Source organism: Nicotiana attenuata, chromosome 5 (genome assembly GCF_001879085.1).
Source record: "Nicotiana attenuata strain UT chromosome 5, NIATTr2, whole genome shotgun sequence".
Lineage (NCBI taxonomy): Eukaryota > Viridiplantae > Streptophyta > Magnoliopsida > Solanales > Solanaceae > Nicotiana > Nicotiana attenuata.
The window spans coordinates 5,284,475-5,302,562 of record NC_031993.1 but is presented as its reverse complement, the minus strand read 5'-3'; the positions used below and the strand labels follow the sequence as shown (position 1 = coordinate 5,302,562).

General features: G+C 42.7%; 1 protein-coding gene across 1 annotated transcript; it reads right to left on the bottom strand.

Moving 5' to 3' along the window:
* Nucleotides 498–986, bottom strand: LOC109225924. Its single transcript, XM_019390731.1, has one exon. It carries the CDS (start codon nucleotides 984–986, stop codon nucleotides 498–500), a length of 489 nt encoding a protein of 162 aa, XP_019246276.1.

The window sequence follows — 18,088 nt, the reverse complement described above, 5'->3', positions numbered from 1 at the left end:
AAGCTAGGCTGATACCCTTTATGTTTGCCATGGTCCAACCAATAGCAGTCTTACATTCTTGTAACACTTGTAGGAGTTGCTCTACCTGCACAGCTAGCAAACCAGATGATATAATAACAGGTAAAGTACAATTAGGCCCTAAGAAAGCGTACCTGAGATGCGCTGGGAGCGGTTTCAGGTCCAACAATGGTGGCTCCTCTATTGATGGTTTCGCAGGTGGTTTTGTTCTTTCTTCTATGTGTAGGGCCTCGAACTGAGGTTCCCTTTTCCAGAACCCTTGACCTTCAAGAGCCATGACCCACTCTGCCAACTCCTACCATCCACATTTTCCAGATTCATCAAGCAGGCTTCTAATGGATCCCTGACATTAATAGTCTCATCCTCCTCTTGTAATATTATATCTACGGCCTCCACTAGTGAGCAATTTGCAAATTCGCTGGGTCTCCTCATAGATTGTTGAACATTGAATATTATCTCTTCATTGTTCAACCTCATTTTCAATCTCCAGTCTCACAATCAATCAATCCTCTCCCAATGGCTAAAAACGACCTGCCAAGAATGATTGGTATCTCTTCATCCACTTGATAGTCAAGAATCACAAAGTCTGCAGGGAATACAAATTTCCCCACTTGAACAAGCACATCATCAAGAATTCCTGTCGGTCTTTTGACTGTGCGATCAGCCAGTTGCAACAACGTTGAGGTCGGTTTAGCTATGCTAATGCCCAGTTTTGTATAGATTGCCAAGGGTATCAAGCTTATACTGGCTCCCAAGTCACACAATGCTTTAGCAAAAGCATAACTCCCAATGGTGCATGGGATAGTGAAACTACCTGGATCAGACACCTTTTGAGCCATAGGCCTTGTCACTACCGCGCTGCAGGTCTGCGTCAGAGTTACAGTGGACAGGTCCTGGAAGTCAAATTTTTGCAACATCAGGTCCTTCATCATTTTTGCATACCCTGGCATTTCCCTCAAAGCGTCCATCAGTGGAATATTCAATTGAATTTGTCTGAGCATTTCCATGAATTTCCTGTATTGATCATCTTTCTTTTGCTTTGCCAACCTTTGAGGGAATGGTACAGGAATCAACCTCTGCCCACTGCTTTGTGTCTTTTCTTTGCTGGAAGCTTTTTCTACTACCTATTATGGGAGTTGTTCACCTTCCTTCTCCTTACCCTTGTCAACTTGTGCCTGCTCGATTACAACCTCGATGAGCCTGCTGACTCATCTGTCTCTAATGTAACTGGAGTAGTTGGCGTTGTCTCTCTCCTAGATTGAGCAACTTCTTGCTCCCTGTCTAAATCTCTTCCATTCCTGAGACTCACTGCCATGAGCTGATTTGGGTTCTGCTCCTTTGGATTAATGTTTGTATCTGCAGGCAATGTTCCTTGTGGGCGATTGTTCAAGGCCATAGATAGCTGCCCCAATTGAGTTTAAATGCCTTTGATTGCTGAATCATGTGCAGCTAACTTCTCTTGCATCTTTCCATTTGTCCCAATGAGTTGTTGCAGCATACCTCTGATTTTGATTATGTTACTGTCCTGCTGTTGATGAGGTGGTTGGTAGGCCAACTGTTGCTGGTGCTGCTGATTATAGCCCTGCTGCCTTTGATAAGGCACGACTTGGCCTTGTGGTCGTGCTCCTCCTGGATTGGGGTTGTGCTATGGCTGGTTTGGTCTGTACTGCTGGTTTGAGGTCGGTCCCCATTGCTGCCCACCTTTACCTCCGAAATTATTGACATAATTCATGTCTTCTCTGAAACCTTGGTTTTCATTCTCTCCACTCCACGAGCACACATATGACTGGTTTATGCAAGGAATGCATAAGCCTCCATTTGTAGTATCAACAATGTGCATCTGTTTCGTACCCATCTCAAACCCTGGTTGTCATTCTCTCCACTCCACGAGCACACATATGACTGGTTTATGCAAGGAGTGCATAAGCCTCCATTTGTAGTATCAACAATGTGCACCTGTTTCGTACCCATCTTATCGATTTTCTTTGTCAGCAAGCTCATCTGGGTCATAAGAGTGGCTATGTTTTCTGTATTTGTGTTGTTTGGGTCAAGAGCGACAAAATGCACTATTAGAGTGAGTGTTGTGTCTCCCGTCATCCAGCCTGAATTTTGAGACATCTTGTCAAGAAGAATCTTACACTTTGTGAATGTTTTGCTCAAGAATGCACCCCCGGCAGAAGCATCTACATTGGCCTTCAGACTGTCAGCCAAACCCATATAGAATCTCTGTCCCAGCATCTGATCCAGAATGCCATGGTGAGGACACTTCACCAACATACCCTTAAACCTCTCCCAGGTTTCTTGCAAAGTCTCAGTCGGTATCTGCCTGAATTGCAATATCTCATCAATCTGCCTCGCAGTTTTGTTGGGTGGATAAAACTTATTTAAGAACTACTTGACTAGTTCCTCCCAAGTAGCAATGGAGTTCTTGGGAGTGAATTCAGCCAGGTTTGAGCCTCAGTAGTCACTGAGAATGGGAAAAGTAATAATTTGATTGCCTCAGGAGTCACATTCGGTTGTCTTTGAGTGACCCATATTGATAGAAAGTTATTCAGATGTTGTTGCGGGTCTTCGATGTTTGACCCGGAGAAAACCCATTTATTCTGCAACAGGTGCAGCATGTTGTTGGTAATCTGGAATGTCTCCGCTTGTATTTGAGGAACCGCAATTGCTGTGGCCAGGTTATCAGCAGTTGGTTGCCCCCAATAATTAAGAGCAGCTTCCGGCACAAGAGGTGCTACCACTCTGACGTTTGGGTCATCTCGATCATTCCTGTTGTTCCCATTGACGTCATCTACGTCACCCATTTCAATTTCAATTTGTTCGTTTTGTTTCAGCTGTTTGCTCTTTTTGTTAGCCCGATTCAATGTCCAGAATGCTTTCTCGGGATCTGAGAGTCCTTCAAAGAGTTCACCAGTTCTCAAAGAGCTTCTAGGCATGCACTTGAGTCACAGAAGAGTTCAAACGTGAGAATTTCAATGGAAATATTTTCAACACCACAGAAAATTGATTTAAACTAATAAGCCTAGCAATTCTTCCAAGTTGCAATAAATAACACCGTTACTTCCCCGGCAACGGCGCCCAAATTTGATCACGCTCAACTATGCCTTATAAAAAGGACTAAGCGGTCGCTGCAAATATAATCCAGTTCAAGTCCGAAGTCGAATCCCACAAGGAACTAACCTATTTACTTCAACTTTTAACATTGCTAATGAATAGCTCAAACAATTCCCGGATGCAAGATTTTTAATGGATAATGAGTAGAATTTAGTTAACTAGGGAAAAATGACAATAAAACTAGCAGTAATCAAGAATAGAGTTGAATTCAATGGTAAAATGGTCTAGGGTTATTGGTTTCCCCAATTGTCGGATTAATTCCTGACACGTTAACTATAATCTCGCCGTAACACTCTATAAGAAACATGAGTTCTGGGTTACCGCAATTATCTCTCGATCAATTACGATAATTTACTAGAAGCATTCTCTCGAACTACTCTAGTTAACAATTTATGCAACTCAGAATTATCCCACCAAAGCTTCGTTATCTCTAACCCTGCTTTTAAATTCAAGTAATTAATCTCTTAACTTACCCGAAAGTGGTGTTGTTCAACAACAATCTAACCAAGTGTTCTTTCTCAAGCAACACAAGATAACTAGGCACGATTAATCAAGGGCCCTTTCAATTAATCACAAGACAACACGTAGTTGAACAATCATAGAGTAAAAACGGCTCAATTATATCAAAACAGAGTCAAGACTTCATCCAACAATTGGTTCTATCAACCCTAGATGACGGGTTTAGCTGCTCATGCTAATGGATAAAAATTTGCTATATAAAGTCATAATCAACAACAGAATTAAAAAGAAGAAGATAAAAACTCTAAGGAAATTCTCTGTCTTTTCTCCATGTTCTTGCCTTCAAAATCTCTCTAAAAATAGCTCTCCCTCTCTTTTGGACGAATTAGATATAGGTTTAGGTTAGTCGCCCTGGAAAATACATAATTGACCCTGGGTTATTGGCTTCCGTCAGCTCTTCCGCGACTGCGGATGGACCGCGGATCTGACCGCAGATTTTGCCTATGTTCTGTCCGCGGCCGCGGATCTGACCGCGGAGCTGGCACTTGCTCTTCTTTCTCCTTTTCGACCGTGCTATCCTTCGATTGGCCTTTCACACTCCATATTGACTCCAAAACACTCTTTAGCTTCCTCCTAGCTCGGAGTGGCTCCTGCAAAATGTAAAACTCTTAATTAGAGCATTTTGTTATCTTTTAACATTCAAACATTGATAAAGTGTGGCCATATTAGAGTGTAACAGTATCTAAATTACATAATTACCGTCTCCTATCAACCGTACCGAGTCATCGGAGTTGTCGGTAAAGGATCTTACAAACTTGGCACGATGGGAGGCGAACAACTGCTGAAAAATTGGAATATATCACTACTCAAACGATACTACTGTTAAGGTATGACTTTCTCCTTTTGTCCTTTTGAATTTAAAACTAACCCATTGCAGGTGTTCGATCGAAGATATCGAGGGCACCTTTTTACACGAAGACCCTAGGTTTTAAAGCACGTGTTGCACTCTTTTTTCCTTAGATTGGATTTTGTCCCAAATGGGTTTTACCGGCGAGGTTTTTGACGAGGCAACAACTATGTGCTACCTAAGGAGAACTCAACAGTATCTAAGGCTTCTTTTCAATCAACCTCGAATACTGGGGGGCATCACCCTCGGAGATGATATTTTCGAGGAAAATACTTCACACCAAAGAGGGACTCGATAGGAATACTTTGTAATGGGCCAAACGGACAGATGAACCGTGTCCATGTAGAATAGTCGAGCCCCAACGGCAAAACATGTACGCATGTATCAATTATTCAAAGAAGCATTCTTTCTATATCAAAACACTTCATGTCAATTTGCTACTATACGAACATCATACTTGTAATCTTGCGGGAAACAGCTCAAGAGCCAAAGCACGAATACACCTCGAATACTCGGGGACTGTCATCGACAGTCAACACATTTGAGTCATCCAAACTCGAATTCATAAGACCTCAAAGAGGCATCCCCTCGACATAAAGGCCAAGGCCATCATACTCGGGGACTAACCTTTCGAACAAGTTCGAAAGGTTATCGGCAAACAAGTCCAAGAGACATACCCGAAGGCTACGGCCATATTAAAGACTATGGTCATATAAAAGGCTACGGTCGAATTAACGCGGCTCGGAGACATCCGACTTCCGCCACAAATTAAAGGCCTTCAAATACTTTGAAAAACCGGTTAAACTAGGCTACCCTCGGCAAAAGCAAATAAAAAAGGGCTTCGATAAAATTAGCCCCTCGAATAATTTAAAGGCTTCGATAACATGAGCCTTCGAAAAAGCCTCAAGAGGTGTAAAGATTATCGTAACACAAATGGAATACAAATGGGGCTCCGATCGATTGAACCTTCAAAAAACCCGACGGATACAAAAACACATGCTAAGGCATAAAGAAATTTTCACTAAGTCTTTTAGCCGAAAAGAGGGAAAAATTATAGCCGTCTTAGAGGCCGAATTGGCCCAACTTAAAGATCCTAAGGGCTGACCTAAAAGAGCTTTAGGGCCAATATAATAGAGCCTAAGGGCCGAAGCATGCAGAGTTCGAGACCCTGTTCTCACTCAACTTGGACTCAAGAGTCCCATAATCCCGAGCTCGCATCAAATCGACTTAAGCTTAGCTCGAGGATTAACACAAACTTTAAGAGGTATTCTGTTATAAGTTCAAAGATCGCCCATTGATCATTAAAAAACCTAAGGGTTTGTTATATTCATAATCCGAGCCAATGTTCACTTGATCATTGAAGTTATCAAAAAATTTTACAAAATGAAGACAAAGCAGAATTCAATACAAATCGGAGATAAAGCAAAGGAAATTATTTATATTTATAAAGGGTATTTCAGTACCCAAGAGGGGCCTTACCATAAAACAAAGAAACAAAGACAAAACTCTAAGAACCTAATCTACTTTGGGGGCCACACCCTCAGGAACCACGTCTTTGAAAGCCACATCCTCGGGAGCCACATCTTCGGGAACCTCCTCCTCAGGGATTCCATCCTCATCTCCCCCGCTCTCAGAGCCACTAACAACATCTTCATCATCGGAAGAAACAAGAAAACTGGCATCGGTTTCCAGCGCCTTCGCTTGGGCTATCTCTGCAGTGAGGTCGAAACCTCGGGCATGGATTTCTTCGAGGGTCTCCCTCCGGGACTGGCACTTGGCCAAATCATTACTCCATTTTTCCCAGTCAGAGGCCTCCCTTAGCTTTGGTTGAACAGCCTCAGCGTCCCTTAAGTACACGGCGATGGTTTTATCAGCCGTGGCCTTCGTCCTCTCCACTTCGACCCTAGCTTCAGCAACTTCGGCCCCGGCTTCAGCAAGTTTGCCTCGAGCTCCCCGATCTTCTTGGTCTGGGCCAGATTTTTCACTTTAATACCTCGGAGCTAAGTCTCAGCCGAGGCCAGTTGGGCTAGAGCAGCCTCTTTATTAGCAGCAAGCCGGCCCATGTTCTCTTTCCATCGGTGGCAGTCAGTCTTAACCTGATCGACCTCGCCCTGGAGCTGCCCGATCATCTCCAACTTTTGCTGCAACTGAGACATTGAAGTTTTAGCCTCCGCAGTAAGGCCAAGAAGACCACACTCTTTCAAAATCACGGTTACCTTCTTGTCTAGCTCGGCCTCATTTTTGCGAGCTTTGGCCAAATCAGCCCGGAGGTCCTTGAGCTCCTCCTCCTTTTGGCTACAAAGGAGCCTCAAGGCCTTCTCCTCATCCGAAGACTTCCTGAGCTCGGCCTCACATTGGATCAGCTCGGCCCTGAACTTGATGATGGCCTACGCAAAAAACAAAGAGATATCAGTCAAGAGAAGGGAAGAAGAAAAAATTACAACAAATAAAAGTTAGTGTTTACCCGAGAGAAGAGACGATGAGCCTCTTCGAAGAGGGTGGATGCGTCATTAAGGTCGGCAGCATTATCGACCCTAGTGAAACAATCCTGAAAAGGATCTTCTTCGAGGACCTTGCTAGAGCTCGAGCGTCCTTTATCTCGTCCTCAGAATAAGATGGTAGAGAAGGGGAGTGACCTATTGTCACGGCCCCCCCTCACTCGGGGAGCTCTGATTAGCTTCGGGGTTCTCGGCACTTGTCCCCTCCGGTGTACTTGTTGAAGGCAGCGGAATGATCTCGACCTCAGGGGACTCGAGGGCTTTGCCCGAGTCTTTCTTAGGAGTTCCCTCACCACGAGGCAAGGTCTCTAGTTCGGAGGGCTTGGCGGCCTCGACCGGTTTCCTAGTTCGGGGCACCAGCGCCGATTCTACGGCCTTATTTTCTTCATCGTCCAGAAATTGGAGGGCCGAATCTACATCCACATGAATAAATTTCCTCCTTGGCTTCCGAATAAGGGACCTCTCATCCTGGGGGTCTTCGGGCTTCGAAGCCCTTTTTCTCTTGTTGTCTTTCCCTGATTTTGGAATTGGGGACTCGGTCTCTTCCCCGGGCGGGGCTGGCCTCATTTCAGAGACATCTCCAATGCCTGCATAGATAAGCGTAAGTGTGGAAAACATCTCCAGTAAAAGGAAAACATCAGAAAACCTGGGAGAAGAACTAACGGTGGTGCTTGGCCTCCCATTTTCCCCTCGATAAGTCATGCCATTTGCGTTCATCATACGAGGAGGTTGCAGCTAATTTTCGGACCTAGTCCTCAAGGTCGGGGATCGCATGGGGCATCTAAGCAACAACTGCAAAAAAGTTATAGGCATTATGAAACTCGGAAGTGGAATATGAGAGGGTATTTGGAAAAGGACTTCACTTACGTTTGAAGTTCCATTTCTCCGGGAATGGCATTTTTTCCCTAGGGATGACGTCTGAGGTCCTCACTCTGACGAACCGGCTCATCCAGCCTCGATCTTTATCCTCATCGTTACTAGCAAAGAAGGCTTTTTTTGATCGACGTTGAAGCTTGATCATCCCTCGAAACAGCTGAGGCCGATACAGCCAAATGAGATGGTTGAGGGTAAACTCTAATCCCCCGGCCTTGCTGGAGAAGTAGCGCGGCATAATCACGATGCGCCAAAAGGGGGGATGGATCTGGCTGAGAGTAACCTCGTACCTTTTGCAAAAGTAAATCACTACTGGATCAAGGGGGCCCAGTGTGAAGGGGTAAGTGTAAACACTTAAGAACCCCTCCACATGAGTAGTGATGCTCTCCTCGGGGTCGGGGATCTGTACCATGACCTCGTCTCCCCAGCCACAGTCCTTCTTCATGGCCTTGAGATGATTCTTTGATATCGAACTAATGTATCGAGATACATGTTCGCATCGGCCTGGGATATTGGGGGGATTTTTAATGTTGAAATCCTTCTTTATCACACAGGGGCCGGGAATGATCTCATGAAGGGCCGGCACCACAAGTTTGGCCGGCCGAGAAGAGGAAGAAGAAGCCTCTCTTTTTGAGGAACTGTTTTAGAGGTTTTTGCCATGGTTTTAAGTTAAAAGATGCGGAAGGTGGCGGATCTTGGCATTTTCCGGCACTTCAAGGGCGGTGGAAGCAGGTGGTGAGAGAAAGAGATGAAGAGAAGAAGGGATCAGAGAGAATGCAATGAAGAAATAAAGTTCTTAACTCAAAAAGGAGTCTTATATTTATGGATAAGCGACGACAGTTCGGCGGCGCTAGTGGACGACCATTACTGGCACGCATTTAATATTTTGGGAAGCGAACCGATGGGACGTTTCGGTCACTTCGAGCGCCTACGTCATGGGAATGGCGTCATGATCAGAGACTTCGAAAAATCGAGGTTCAAATCGTTTCTTATCATTTTACTCTAAGAAATGCGGGGAGTATCTGTATACGGTGAAATCAGGTGTCCCCGATTTTGTGGGCTCGAAGGCTCGTATCGAGGAATAGAAGGCTCGCGTCGAGGAATAGACTCACTATGGACCGAGTTTGAGCCTGAGGACGGAGTACGAGGCTCGAAGAACTAAGTGTTCGAGGAACATCGGAGCCTAATATGACCAGCCTCGAGATAATGCCGTTATGGATTTGTAACAGAATGAGCAAGATTCTTGCCACGTCCCCAAGATCGTGGCATAAATCTTGGAATAGATTTTACGAATCCGTACTAGGCGGTTAGACATCTGTCCCAATAAGATTCTTTACTGTAAATAAAAATGTACCTTATTTAGGGTTCCCCTATTATATAAAGGGGACCCCAATAATTTGTAACGATCATCAATCATTGGCAAAGAATATACTCTCTTACGTTCTCGCTCATTGTTCATCAGAACTGTCCTTTAACTTTATCATTCTTGCTTAGCTGTTCTTGATTCACTTCGAGGTCACCTTAGCTCGAGGTCGAGACTGGCTTACATACTGGTTTGATTTTACTTATTTCTTTCATTTATACTTCAGATTTCTTGGTTATTAATTAGTATTGAATTAAATCACATATCTTTAAAACCATAAATCAAGTTTAATTGTTACTCGTATTTTCGAGGTAAACAAATCTATAGATGGATTTGATCAACTCCTAAGTTGCATTATTGAATCAATCAATAGAGAATCTTAAAATCAGTCCTGACAACAAGTCCCAATTAGTCCACAACGTGCATCTAACACAAATCAGAAAGGCAGTATGAGCTTAACTAATAAGTTAATTTAGTAGTTTCATAGAAATCACAAAACGGAAGAGAAAAAAAGAAACCTTTTTGACTAAATGGGAAAGGCAGAGACGCAATTCATGAATGACGAACTCCTCCAGAACGACGGGGCGTGAATGAGGAACTTTGAAAAACTTTTTTACATTACTTAATATTTAGTTTATTATTTTATAGTATTACATTCATCAGGGGCGTACGCAAAAAATTTTGTAAGCGATGTTGAAATTTATAAAAGAATTGAAATATAACTTTAATTATCATACCTTTAGACAAGAAATAGTTGAGTCAAGTTACAAAAGGTCCTCAGTATTTGCAAAAGAAAAATGTGCTAGTTGAGGTTTGAACCTTTGACCTCTTAGAGAAAAAACAAGCACATTACCAGCACACCTGGACACAATTTATGTCAAGTGGTGTCATTTTTTCCCACTTATCTGTTTCCGTACAGTATAAATACATATATTTAGTAAAATTTTCCGACGAAGCGGTGTCGCGTGATACCGCTTCGGTAAGCGTAAATCCGCCCCTGACATTCATGGTTTGTTTGAAAAGCTCTGTGTAAATAATTAGTAGTGTAGTTACTATTTTAGTAATTATACAACCTGATAATTATATGATATAATAATTACAATGGTTTGTTTATTTTCATAATGTAATTACAGTGTAATTATGTGTCATCTTTGGTTGTACATGTATAATTACATAGCTAAATAAATAGTTTTCAGATAATTATGTAAATAATTATTATTGTGTGACAAACATTTTTGTATATCAATTTTAATGTCATTCTCAACTCTATCCCTGACTGGGTCTTTGATTTCAGGCCCTTTCGAGGAGGGTATCTTTTTGGTCAATATCAGCCCGGCTCGCATGGATAGTAACATAAAAGAGAAGAACGAAAACCCCAATAACAAATTAATATTCTTTACCAACTCATCTGAATATAAAAAGGATAGAGGTTATAAAGTATTTATTAGGGTCATTACACAAATAGCCGGTAAGATTTTCTGTTTAATTTTTTCTAGTCGGTATCCATAGATTATAGGAAAAATTTCACAAACGAACAATTGACACTTTTCAATTTTATAACCCATATTTTAATTTACAACCAACTAGTCCAAAATAATAGGCTAAGATTCAACATCCAACTCCAATAGGTTCTCAAAATTACTATTTAATTTTTAAAAAGATTGCTCAAGCTTTTAAGTTAATTTTCGAATCAGTAACTGTAACTCAAATATTAGTTCAACAAACCAAATCCATTTGAGTGGTGAAGATTAGATTTTTAACAAGCTTAAATATGTGGGTTTAGATTCCGAATATGATTTTGTGAGAAATTTGGAGTGAGTATTATCTAGAATTGTTAGAAATAGTATAAGGAGGTTGTATATAAAATTTGAAGTCATTTAATGAAGATTTGGACTGATTTTGAACAAGAATTGCAACAGAAAATCGTGGAAGAAGTTCGTCTACAGACGCTTGTATAAAGGTGTATAAGTGTATAATAGTGTATAAGATGCGTTTATACACTCATATACACTATTATACAAGATTATACATAATTATACAAAAAACTGACTTCGTCTTCTTAAGAGTGTCCAAAAACGGAAATTTAAGAGTGTAAGGTCAATTTAGTTTCTGTTCACCCAATTTTTCCATTTACTATCAGTTCGCGTGCTTCATTTGAATTATGATAATCCACTCCTACTTATATTTTGGGCCGGATGTATGTTGTTTCCGGCAATACTTAATTAGCAAAGACTAATTTGTTGATTTTGGGGTTTTTTTGTGTCTTTTTGTGACAGAGACTAATGTGTCAACTTTTTACCAGTATTACTATTAGTATTCGCGCGATGCGCGGACACAAATATCAAATTTTAATTTGAGTTATTTGGACTATGTGCAAATTACCTTAAAGTTTAAACCTTCAAGATAACATGTTTTCTTTTTCTATATCAGTAACAATTCAGCCCCTTGAACTTAGTACTTGCAATTGATTATGTGGTCAATGTTTGTTTACCCTAAAATCGGATAATAACTGAATTTCTAAGTGGTTTTAAGGATATATGGATATTGACACAAGGCGATAAATTAAATTACAATTAGAATAAAGTATGATAAAATAAGTTCAAACCACACGAATTAGACAGTAACAGCCTTGGGAGGAGGGTCCTCCTTGAACAGGATGCACTTCGATCACAGTTGAATAAGAACTTAAAGAGAAATAACAGTATATTGCTTTTGAATGATTGTTGCATGTGCTTTACAAATAATCAGACCCCCTTTATATAGTAGGTGAGTCCTACTTTAGGTACAATTCTATAAAAGGTAAAAAATCTCATGATTCACTAATTAACCGGTTTCTCATTGATACGTGCCAAGATTCCCGCTGTGATACCCGACCGGTTACGGATATTTCGGCCTTCTGTTATCCGTTCTGACAATGCTTCCTCGAGCTCATTCGATGTTAGGGTCAATCCCGGGGTCACGGACTCGATGTCCTTGAAGACGGGCATTCTGACCTTGTGTCCTAGTTTGTGGAACCCGAGGTCGATCTTCAACTGTTCGTGTTTCAATCCCGATCTGTCAACCAATAGACGAGCCCGATTTCGACCGTATACAGATAATCCCTTCGTTTTTCGGAAATTAAACGACGAGAAACGATATGAATTCCCGATTCTCGCCTCGATACCCCATGTTAGAAATGACAAAATGAGCGAAACGTCTCGTCAATCATGTCTTAATGGTATTAAATACTCGTTAGTTGCTGGTCGGCCACTCCTGGTTTTGAACCGTCATTTGAAGATTACAAATAACCCCTCCTTCATTCATTCAAACTTTACATTCAAACCTTTCCTACTCTTGTTCTAAAAAATCTTTGCACTTTCTAGCACTTGTACCCAGATTTCTTGAGAGCTTTGTATGAATTCTCGCTTATTTAAACCATTAAGCGTTCCCTTTTAACTTCATCTTCTTCATCTTTATCCAAAAATGGCAAAAACTTCTAAGACAGTCCCTCTAAAAGAAACCGCTTCTTCTTCCCGGCCGGTCGGCGAGGAACCAGCGGCGGAGCTTTCTATTGACGCGTTTATTCATGGCGGGTTCTCGATGACCGCCGACTTCAAAGTTGAGAAACCTTCACCCGTTTCGAGCCGGGGTGAAAAGGTATCGAGGTATATTTTCTCAATCACCGAAGATATCCTCCCTACGGTCATAAAGGACTATAATTGCGCCTGAAAAGACGTGATGGTTCGGGCCCGAAGAAGATATCACTTCTAGGGGTGTTCGTCGGTCGGTACGGTACTATATTTTTGACATTTCGGTTCGGTATTTTCGGTATTCGGTTTCTTAAAATGCTATACCAATACCGTACCTAATTAAATTTGGTATGATTCGGTTTTCCCCTTTCAATTTCGGTTTATTCGATTCAGTAACTTCCGATTATTCATTTTGAATATTAACTAGTGCATAGAATCATAGACTGTAATATTCTTAATCAAAGAACTCAAAAGTACAAAACTAAAAACGTTGTTGACAAAAGTTTTGTCCAAAACCAACAAATATCAACCCAAAGAGAGAAAACTGAACATAAAGGATTAAATTGATCATTAAAAATGTCTTATACTTGCTTAGATTTAATTGATGAACTTAGAGAATAAGAAAAGTAAAATATTAGTTTTTTTGTATTTATGATATAATTAATAATATGTGTATTGTGTAACATAATATATATTTCGGTATTTCATTTTAAAATACAAAATACCATACCTAATACTAATTTTCTCTTAAAACTTAAATCAAATACCATACCGAATACCAAATATCGAATACCAAATACCAAAATTTTCGGTTTCGCTAGGGTAATTCAGTATTTACCAAATTATGCACGGCCCTAATCACTACTCACGTTGAGAGATACTTGAGTATTTACACTTATCTCTTTACGCTGGGCATGTTGGACCCGATGATCATCCAGTTCTGCAAAAGGAACAAGGTGTGCCTTGGTCAGATCCACCCCTCGTTCTAGAGGATAGTTATTCTCCTCTGATTCTTCGTGAGCAAGATTGACGGATGTCCGTTCATCGTTGATCATCTGATGCGCCTATACAGTCCCCGATTCTTCCGGGGGGAAGGGGGACTGATTAAACTTGCGCGCGGGGCTACTAAAGCCCCGTTCGCGAGCATTGATAAAGATCGAGACCGAGGTTGGCTAGGCCGATTTGTCCGAGTGAGGACCTCGGACCTGATCCCGGCCAAGAACATGCCATTCCCCGAAGAGTGGAACACAAAACGTAAGTAAAGTTCTATTTTTCCCAGAATTTAATATTTTTGCTCTCTTTTTCCCTTTTCCTACCGATGTTTGGTGGCGATGCACCTGTTGCTTGGGTTCTAGATACAATTCCTCGACTCGAGGAGTGGGTCGAGGGCATCGTCTGTAAGAAACCGTATTTCGAGCGCGCATGGCGCGAACTTTCAAAGTGCCGGTAGGAGGCCCATTCTCACGATGAGATTCCTTCCTTGAGTGGACAATACTTGGGTTTCTTTCGTGCTGCCTTACTTATTTCTTTTTTCTTTGTAGGCCTTAGAAAGGATGTTGCAGTGAGGCCTCCATCCGGCAATGAGGATAGCCCTGCCGAGTCCCCTGCTCCGAGTTAGGGCGAGGATAAGAAGAGGAGAAGGCTTCCGAGTTCTTCGAACTCAGAGAAGAAAAACAGTAAAGGAGGTGAGTGCACAAATCCAAGGAAAGCACCAGCGCTCGAGAGCTCCCATCGGACTTAGTCCATCGGCTGAGGGATGAGTCCGAAGAGAAGAAACTTCCAAACTAGTGGCCCGCGTGCGAGGCAACATTGTATTGCCTCAAAGCAGGGGTCTATTCAGGGGGCAGTGGCTGATGCCTCCGAACCAGAGAGGGGTGAGGTCGTTTTGCCCCATGTTAGGGAGGCCGACCAAGATACTGCGGCTGGTGCTTCTCGGGCGGAGGATAATGCCCCGAAGGATGCACTTGGGGTGATATACCTCTCCGATTCACCCTTATTTACCGACTCCATGATCCACGACACCCAATCGCTAAAAGAACGCCCAACTGAGGGGCCCCAAGGGGTAGCACACCCCTTTAACCATTTCTTTGATGGTTTAGATTCTTCCGCCTCGGAGGACGTCACCAGGATGGGTGACTTACTGGTACCAAAGAAGAGTCCGTCTTCGGGAACCAGTGGGCCTTCTTCAAATTCGAATTTAGTGAACTGGTTTCCAGCTTCGAGTGTAGATCCTGGCCGGAAAAGGTCAATTATTATGTCTATTCCGGAGGATGCTTTGGTCCTCTCTGCCCCTGTGGGGATTGCAAGTTATCTTCGGTGCCTAGTGAACGAAGAGGATCAAGCGATATGAACGAGGTGGAAGCGCGCTACCTGTACAACGAAGCCAACAGGCGTTAAAACAGGTAACTTTGAATGCCCCTTGACAATTTTTCTATTATGTACTTAGATTGAGTCATGAATAATCGTAACCTTTTCCTTTGTGTTTGTAGGCCTCGGAGCTTCATCACGAGACTTTTCTCCGATATCTAGAAGAGTTAAACCATCACGAGGCCGAGACGCGGGAGCTCATCGAGAAGAGGGATGCTTACAAGCTTCTCAGTGAGCAACGTGAAGGGAAGGTCAAGGTACTTCAAGCTGAGCTGGAGGCGGCCTGGAAGGAGCATGCTGACCTGGTCGAGCATGTAAGAAGAGTGTTTGAGGTTAGTGACAATAAGTCAGATTCGGTGGCTAACGGTCCGAACCCGTAGGTCCAACATAAGCTTGACCAGATCGGACAGCTCCAGGCCGAGGTAGACGCGGTAAAGGCCGAGGCAGAAGAATGGAAAAAGAACATGGACCGCCTGGCCTAAGAAAAGGAGACCACCCAAGCACAACTGACCGGCTGTAAAGGAGAAGTCCATGGTGCAGGCCAAAAAGATCGAGGAGCTCCAGTCCCAGTTGAGGTTGTCCACTTCCGATCGAGAGAATCTGGTCAAGGAACTTGAAACGGTCAAGTTGAAGGCCAGAGTAATTAAAGTTGATGCCGAAGAGATGGTGGCCGTTTATAAGGTCGATGCCGAGGTGGCTCAGGTTCGAGAAAAAGACATCATCGAGCACGCTAAGTGGCAATCTCGAAGGGAAGCCCTTGAGGAAATTCATGCTCGGGTTTTTGACTTATCAGCTGAGATTGAGAGTGCCAAAGAGCTCGAAGCCGAGGCCAAAAAATTGGCCTATCCCGAAGATGACGAGGATTCCTAATATTTGGGCGAGTCCGAGGATGGCGGAGATCTCGAGTGTGATGATGTTACCCCCGACGAAGACTAGGCCAATTAGGCCTTTAGATGTTTTTGTTTTTTGTATTTTTGTTGAGGCCGTCTGGACTTTGTAAAAAATTTCATCGGGTTGTTTGTCCCTTGTAAAAAGAATTTTTGATTATGAATATAAGGCTTTTTCCCTTCAACAGTTGTCGAATTTTCTCTTTGCCTTGTTTACTTTTATTTCCAAAGATCTAAATGCCTTAGCATGAAATAGTTGGGTTTTCTTTAGAGGTTCGAAGAAACCTTGCCTTCAACTTTATTTCGTTTCAAGTCATCGTGGGGGTTCGGTGAGACCCAAAGGCTTTTCCCCAAAGTACATAGACTTTTTTTTAAGTCATAATCTACCGAGGGTAGCCTTTAGAACCGATTAAGAAATTTTAAGGCCTTGTGATTTTTGTTATGATCCTCGAACGTCTCCGAGCCGTGTTTATATGGCCGTAGCCTTTATAGTGGGTGTTGCCCCGTGTTAATATCGTTATACCGAGTTATTTGGGCTTGCCTAAGATGACAGTCCCCGAGTGGGGGTGGCCTTAGCCTGTAAAAGTCGGGTATAACCTAATAGGACTTATGCCCCCGAGCTCTGATAACTCGGACCGTCCGAGTTTGGTTTCGAACAGCAGTCCCCGGGTGGGAGTGATCGCTTGAACTCGGACTAAGGTGTACCTTGGGCTCGATACCTTTAGGAGATCGGAAGTAGGGAATTTCTTAAGAAAAACTTAAAAAGACAACGATACTTATGTGCAAGGAAAAGACTTCTTTTTGTTCTTGTGCATCATAATTACACATGTGTACAAGATTTGTGTCAGGGCTCGAGCAATATATGCGGGCACGCTTCATTTGACCGTTTGTCCCTTACAATAAATACTATCGATCGAGACCCGTCGGTTACAAAGTTTCTTCCCTTGCTAAAGTCGATATCCAAGGATAATGTCCCCCAGTATTCGAGGTTGATTATGGAGAAGCCTCGGATATTGTTAATGTGATCTTCGACACCGATTCGTGACCGATCTTCAATTCTAAGTTAGCATGATCTACTGTTGCCTCGTTAAAAACCTTGCCGGAAAACCCATCTGGGACAAAACTGGTTCAAGGGAAAAAGAGTGCAACACATGCTTTCAGGCCTAAAAATTTTGTACTGCTCCTCGTCGGTTACCTGCAACCGTTAGTCCAAAATATAAGTAAAAGAAAACGAATGGGGCCGTACCTTAGCAGTAATATCGTTTCAAGTGAGTTATATTCCAATTGCTCGGTAGTAGTTCGTCGTTCATCTTTCCATGTTTGTAGGACCCCTTTTTGGTAATTTCGATGATATGATATGGCCTCTCCTAGTTCGGCCCCAACTTTCCCTCGTTTGGGTTTCGCGTGTTCAGCGTGACCTTCCTTAATATTAAGTCCCCGACATTGAAGTATCGAAGGTTGGACTTCTATTATAATATCTCTCGATCCGTTGCTTTTGGGCAGCCAACCGAACGAGGGTGGCTTCGCGCCTTTCGTCCAATAGCTCCAGGCTCGTACTCATGGCCTCGTCATTTGATTCCTTTGTTGCATATCAGAATCTGATACTTCGTTCTCTGACTTCGGCCGATATTAGAGCTTCGGCACCGTAAAGCAATGAGACCGGAGTGGCCTCGGTACTGGACTTCGAGGTCGTACGGTGCGCCCACAGGACTTCGGGCAGGATTTCCTTCCATTTTTCTTTGGCATCGGTCAATCTCTTTTTAAGGTTCTGGAGTATGGTTTTGTTGGTCCTCTCGGCTTGTCCGTTCCCACTAGGGTGGTAGGTTGTTGATAGGATCCTTTTGATCTTGTGGTCTTTAAGAAATTTGGTTACTTTGCTACCGATGAATTATTTTCCGGTGTTGCACACAATCTCGGCCGGCATCCCGGACCGACATATGATGTGGTCCCAAATGAAATCAATGACTTCCTTCTCGTATGCCTGGGCTTCTACCCACTTAAAAGAATAGTCAGTCACAAACAAAATGAATTGAGCCTTACCGGGTGCCCATGGAAGGGGGCCGACAATGTCCATTCCCCACTTCATGAAT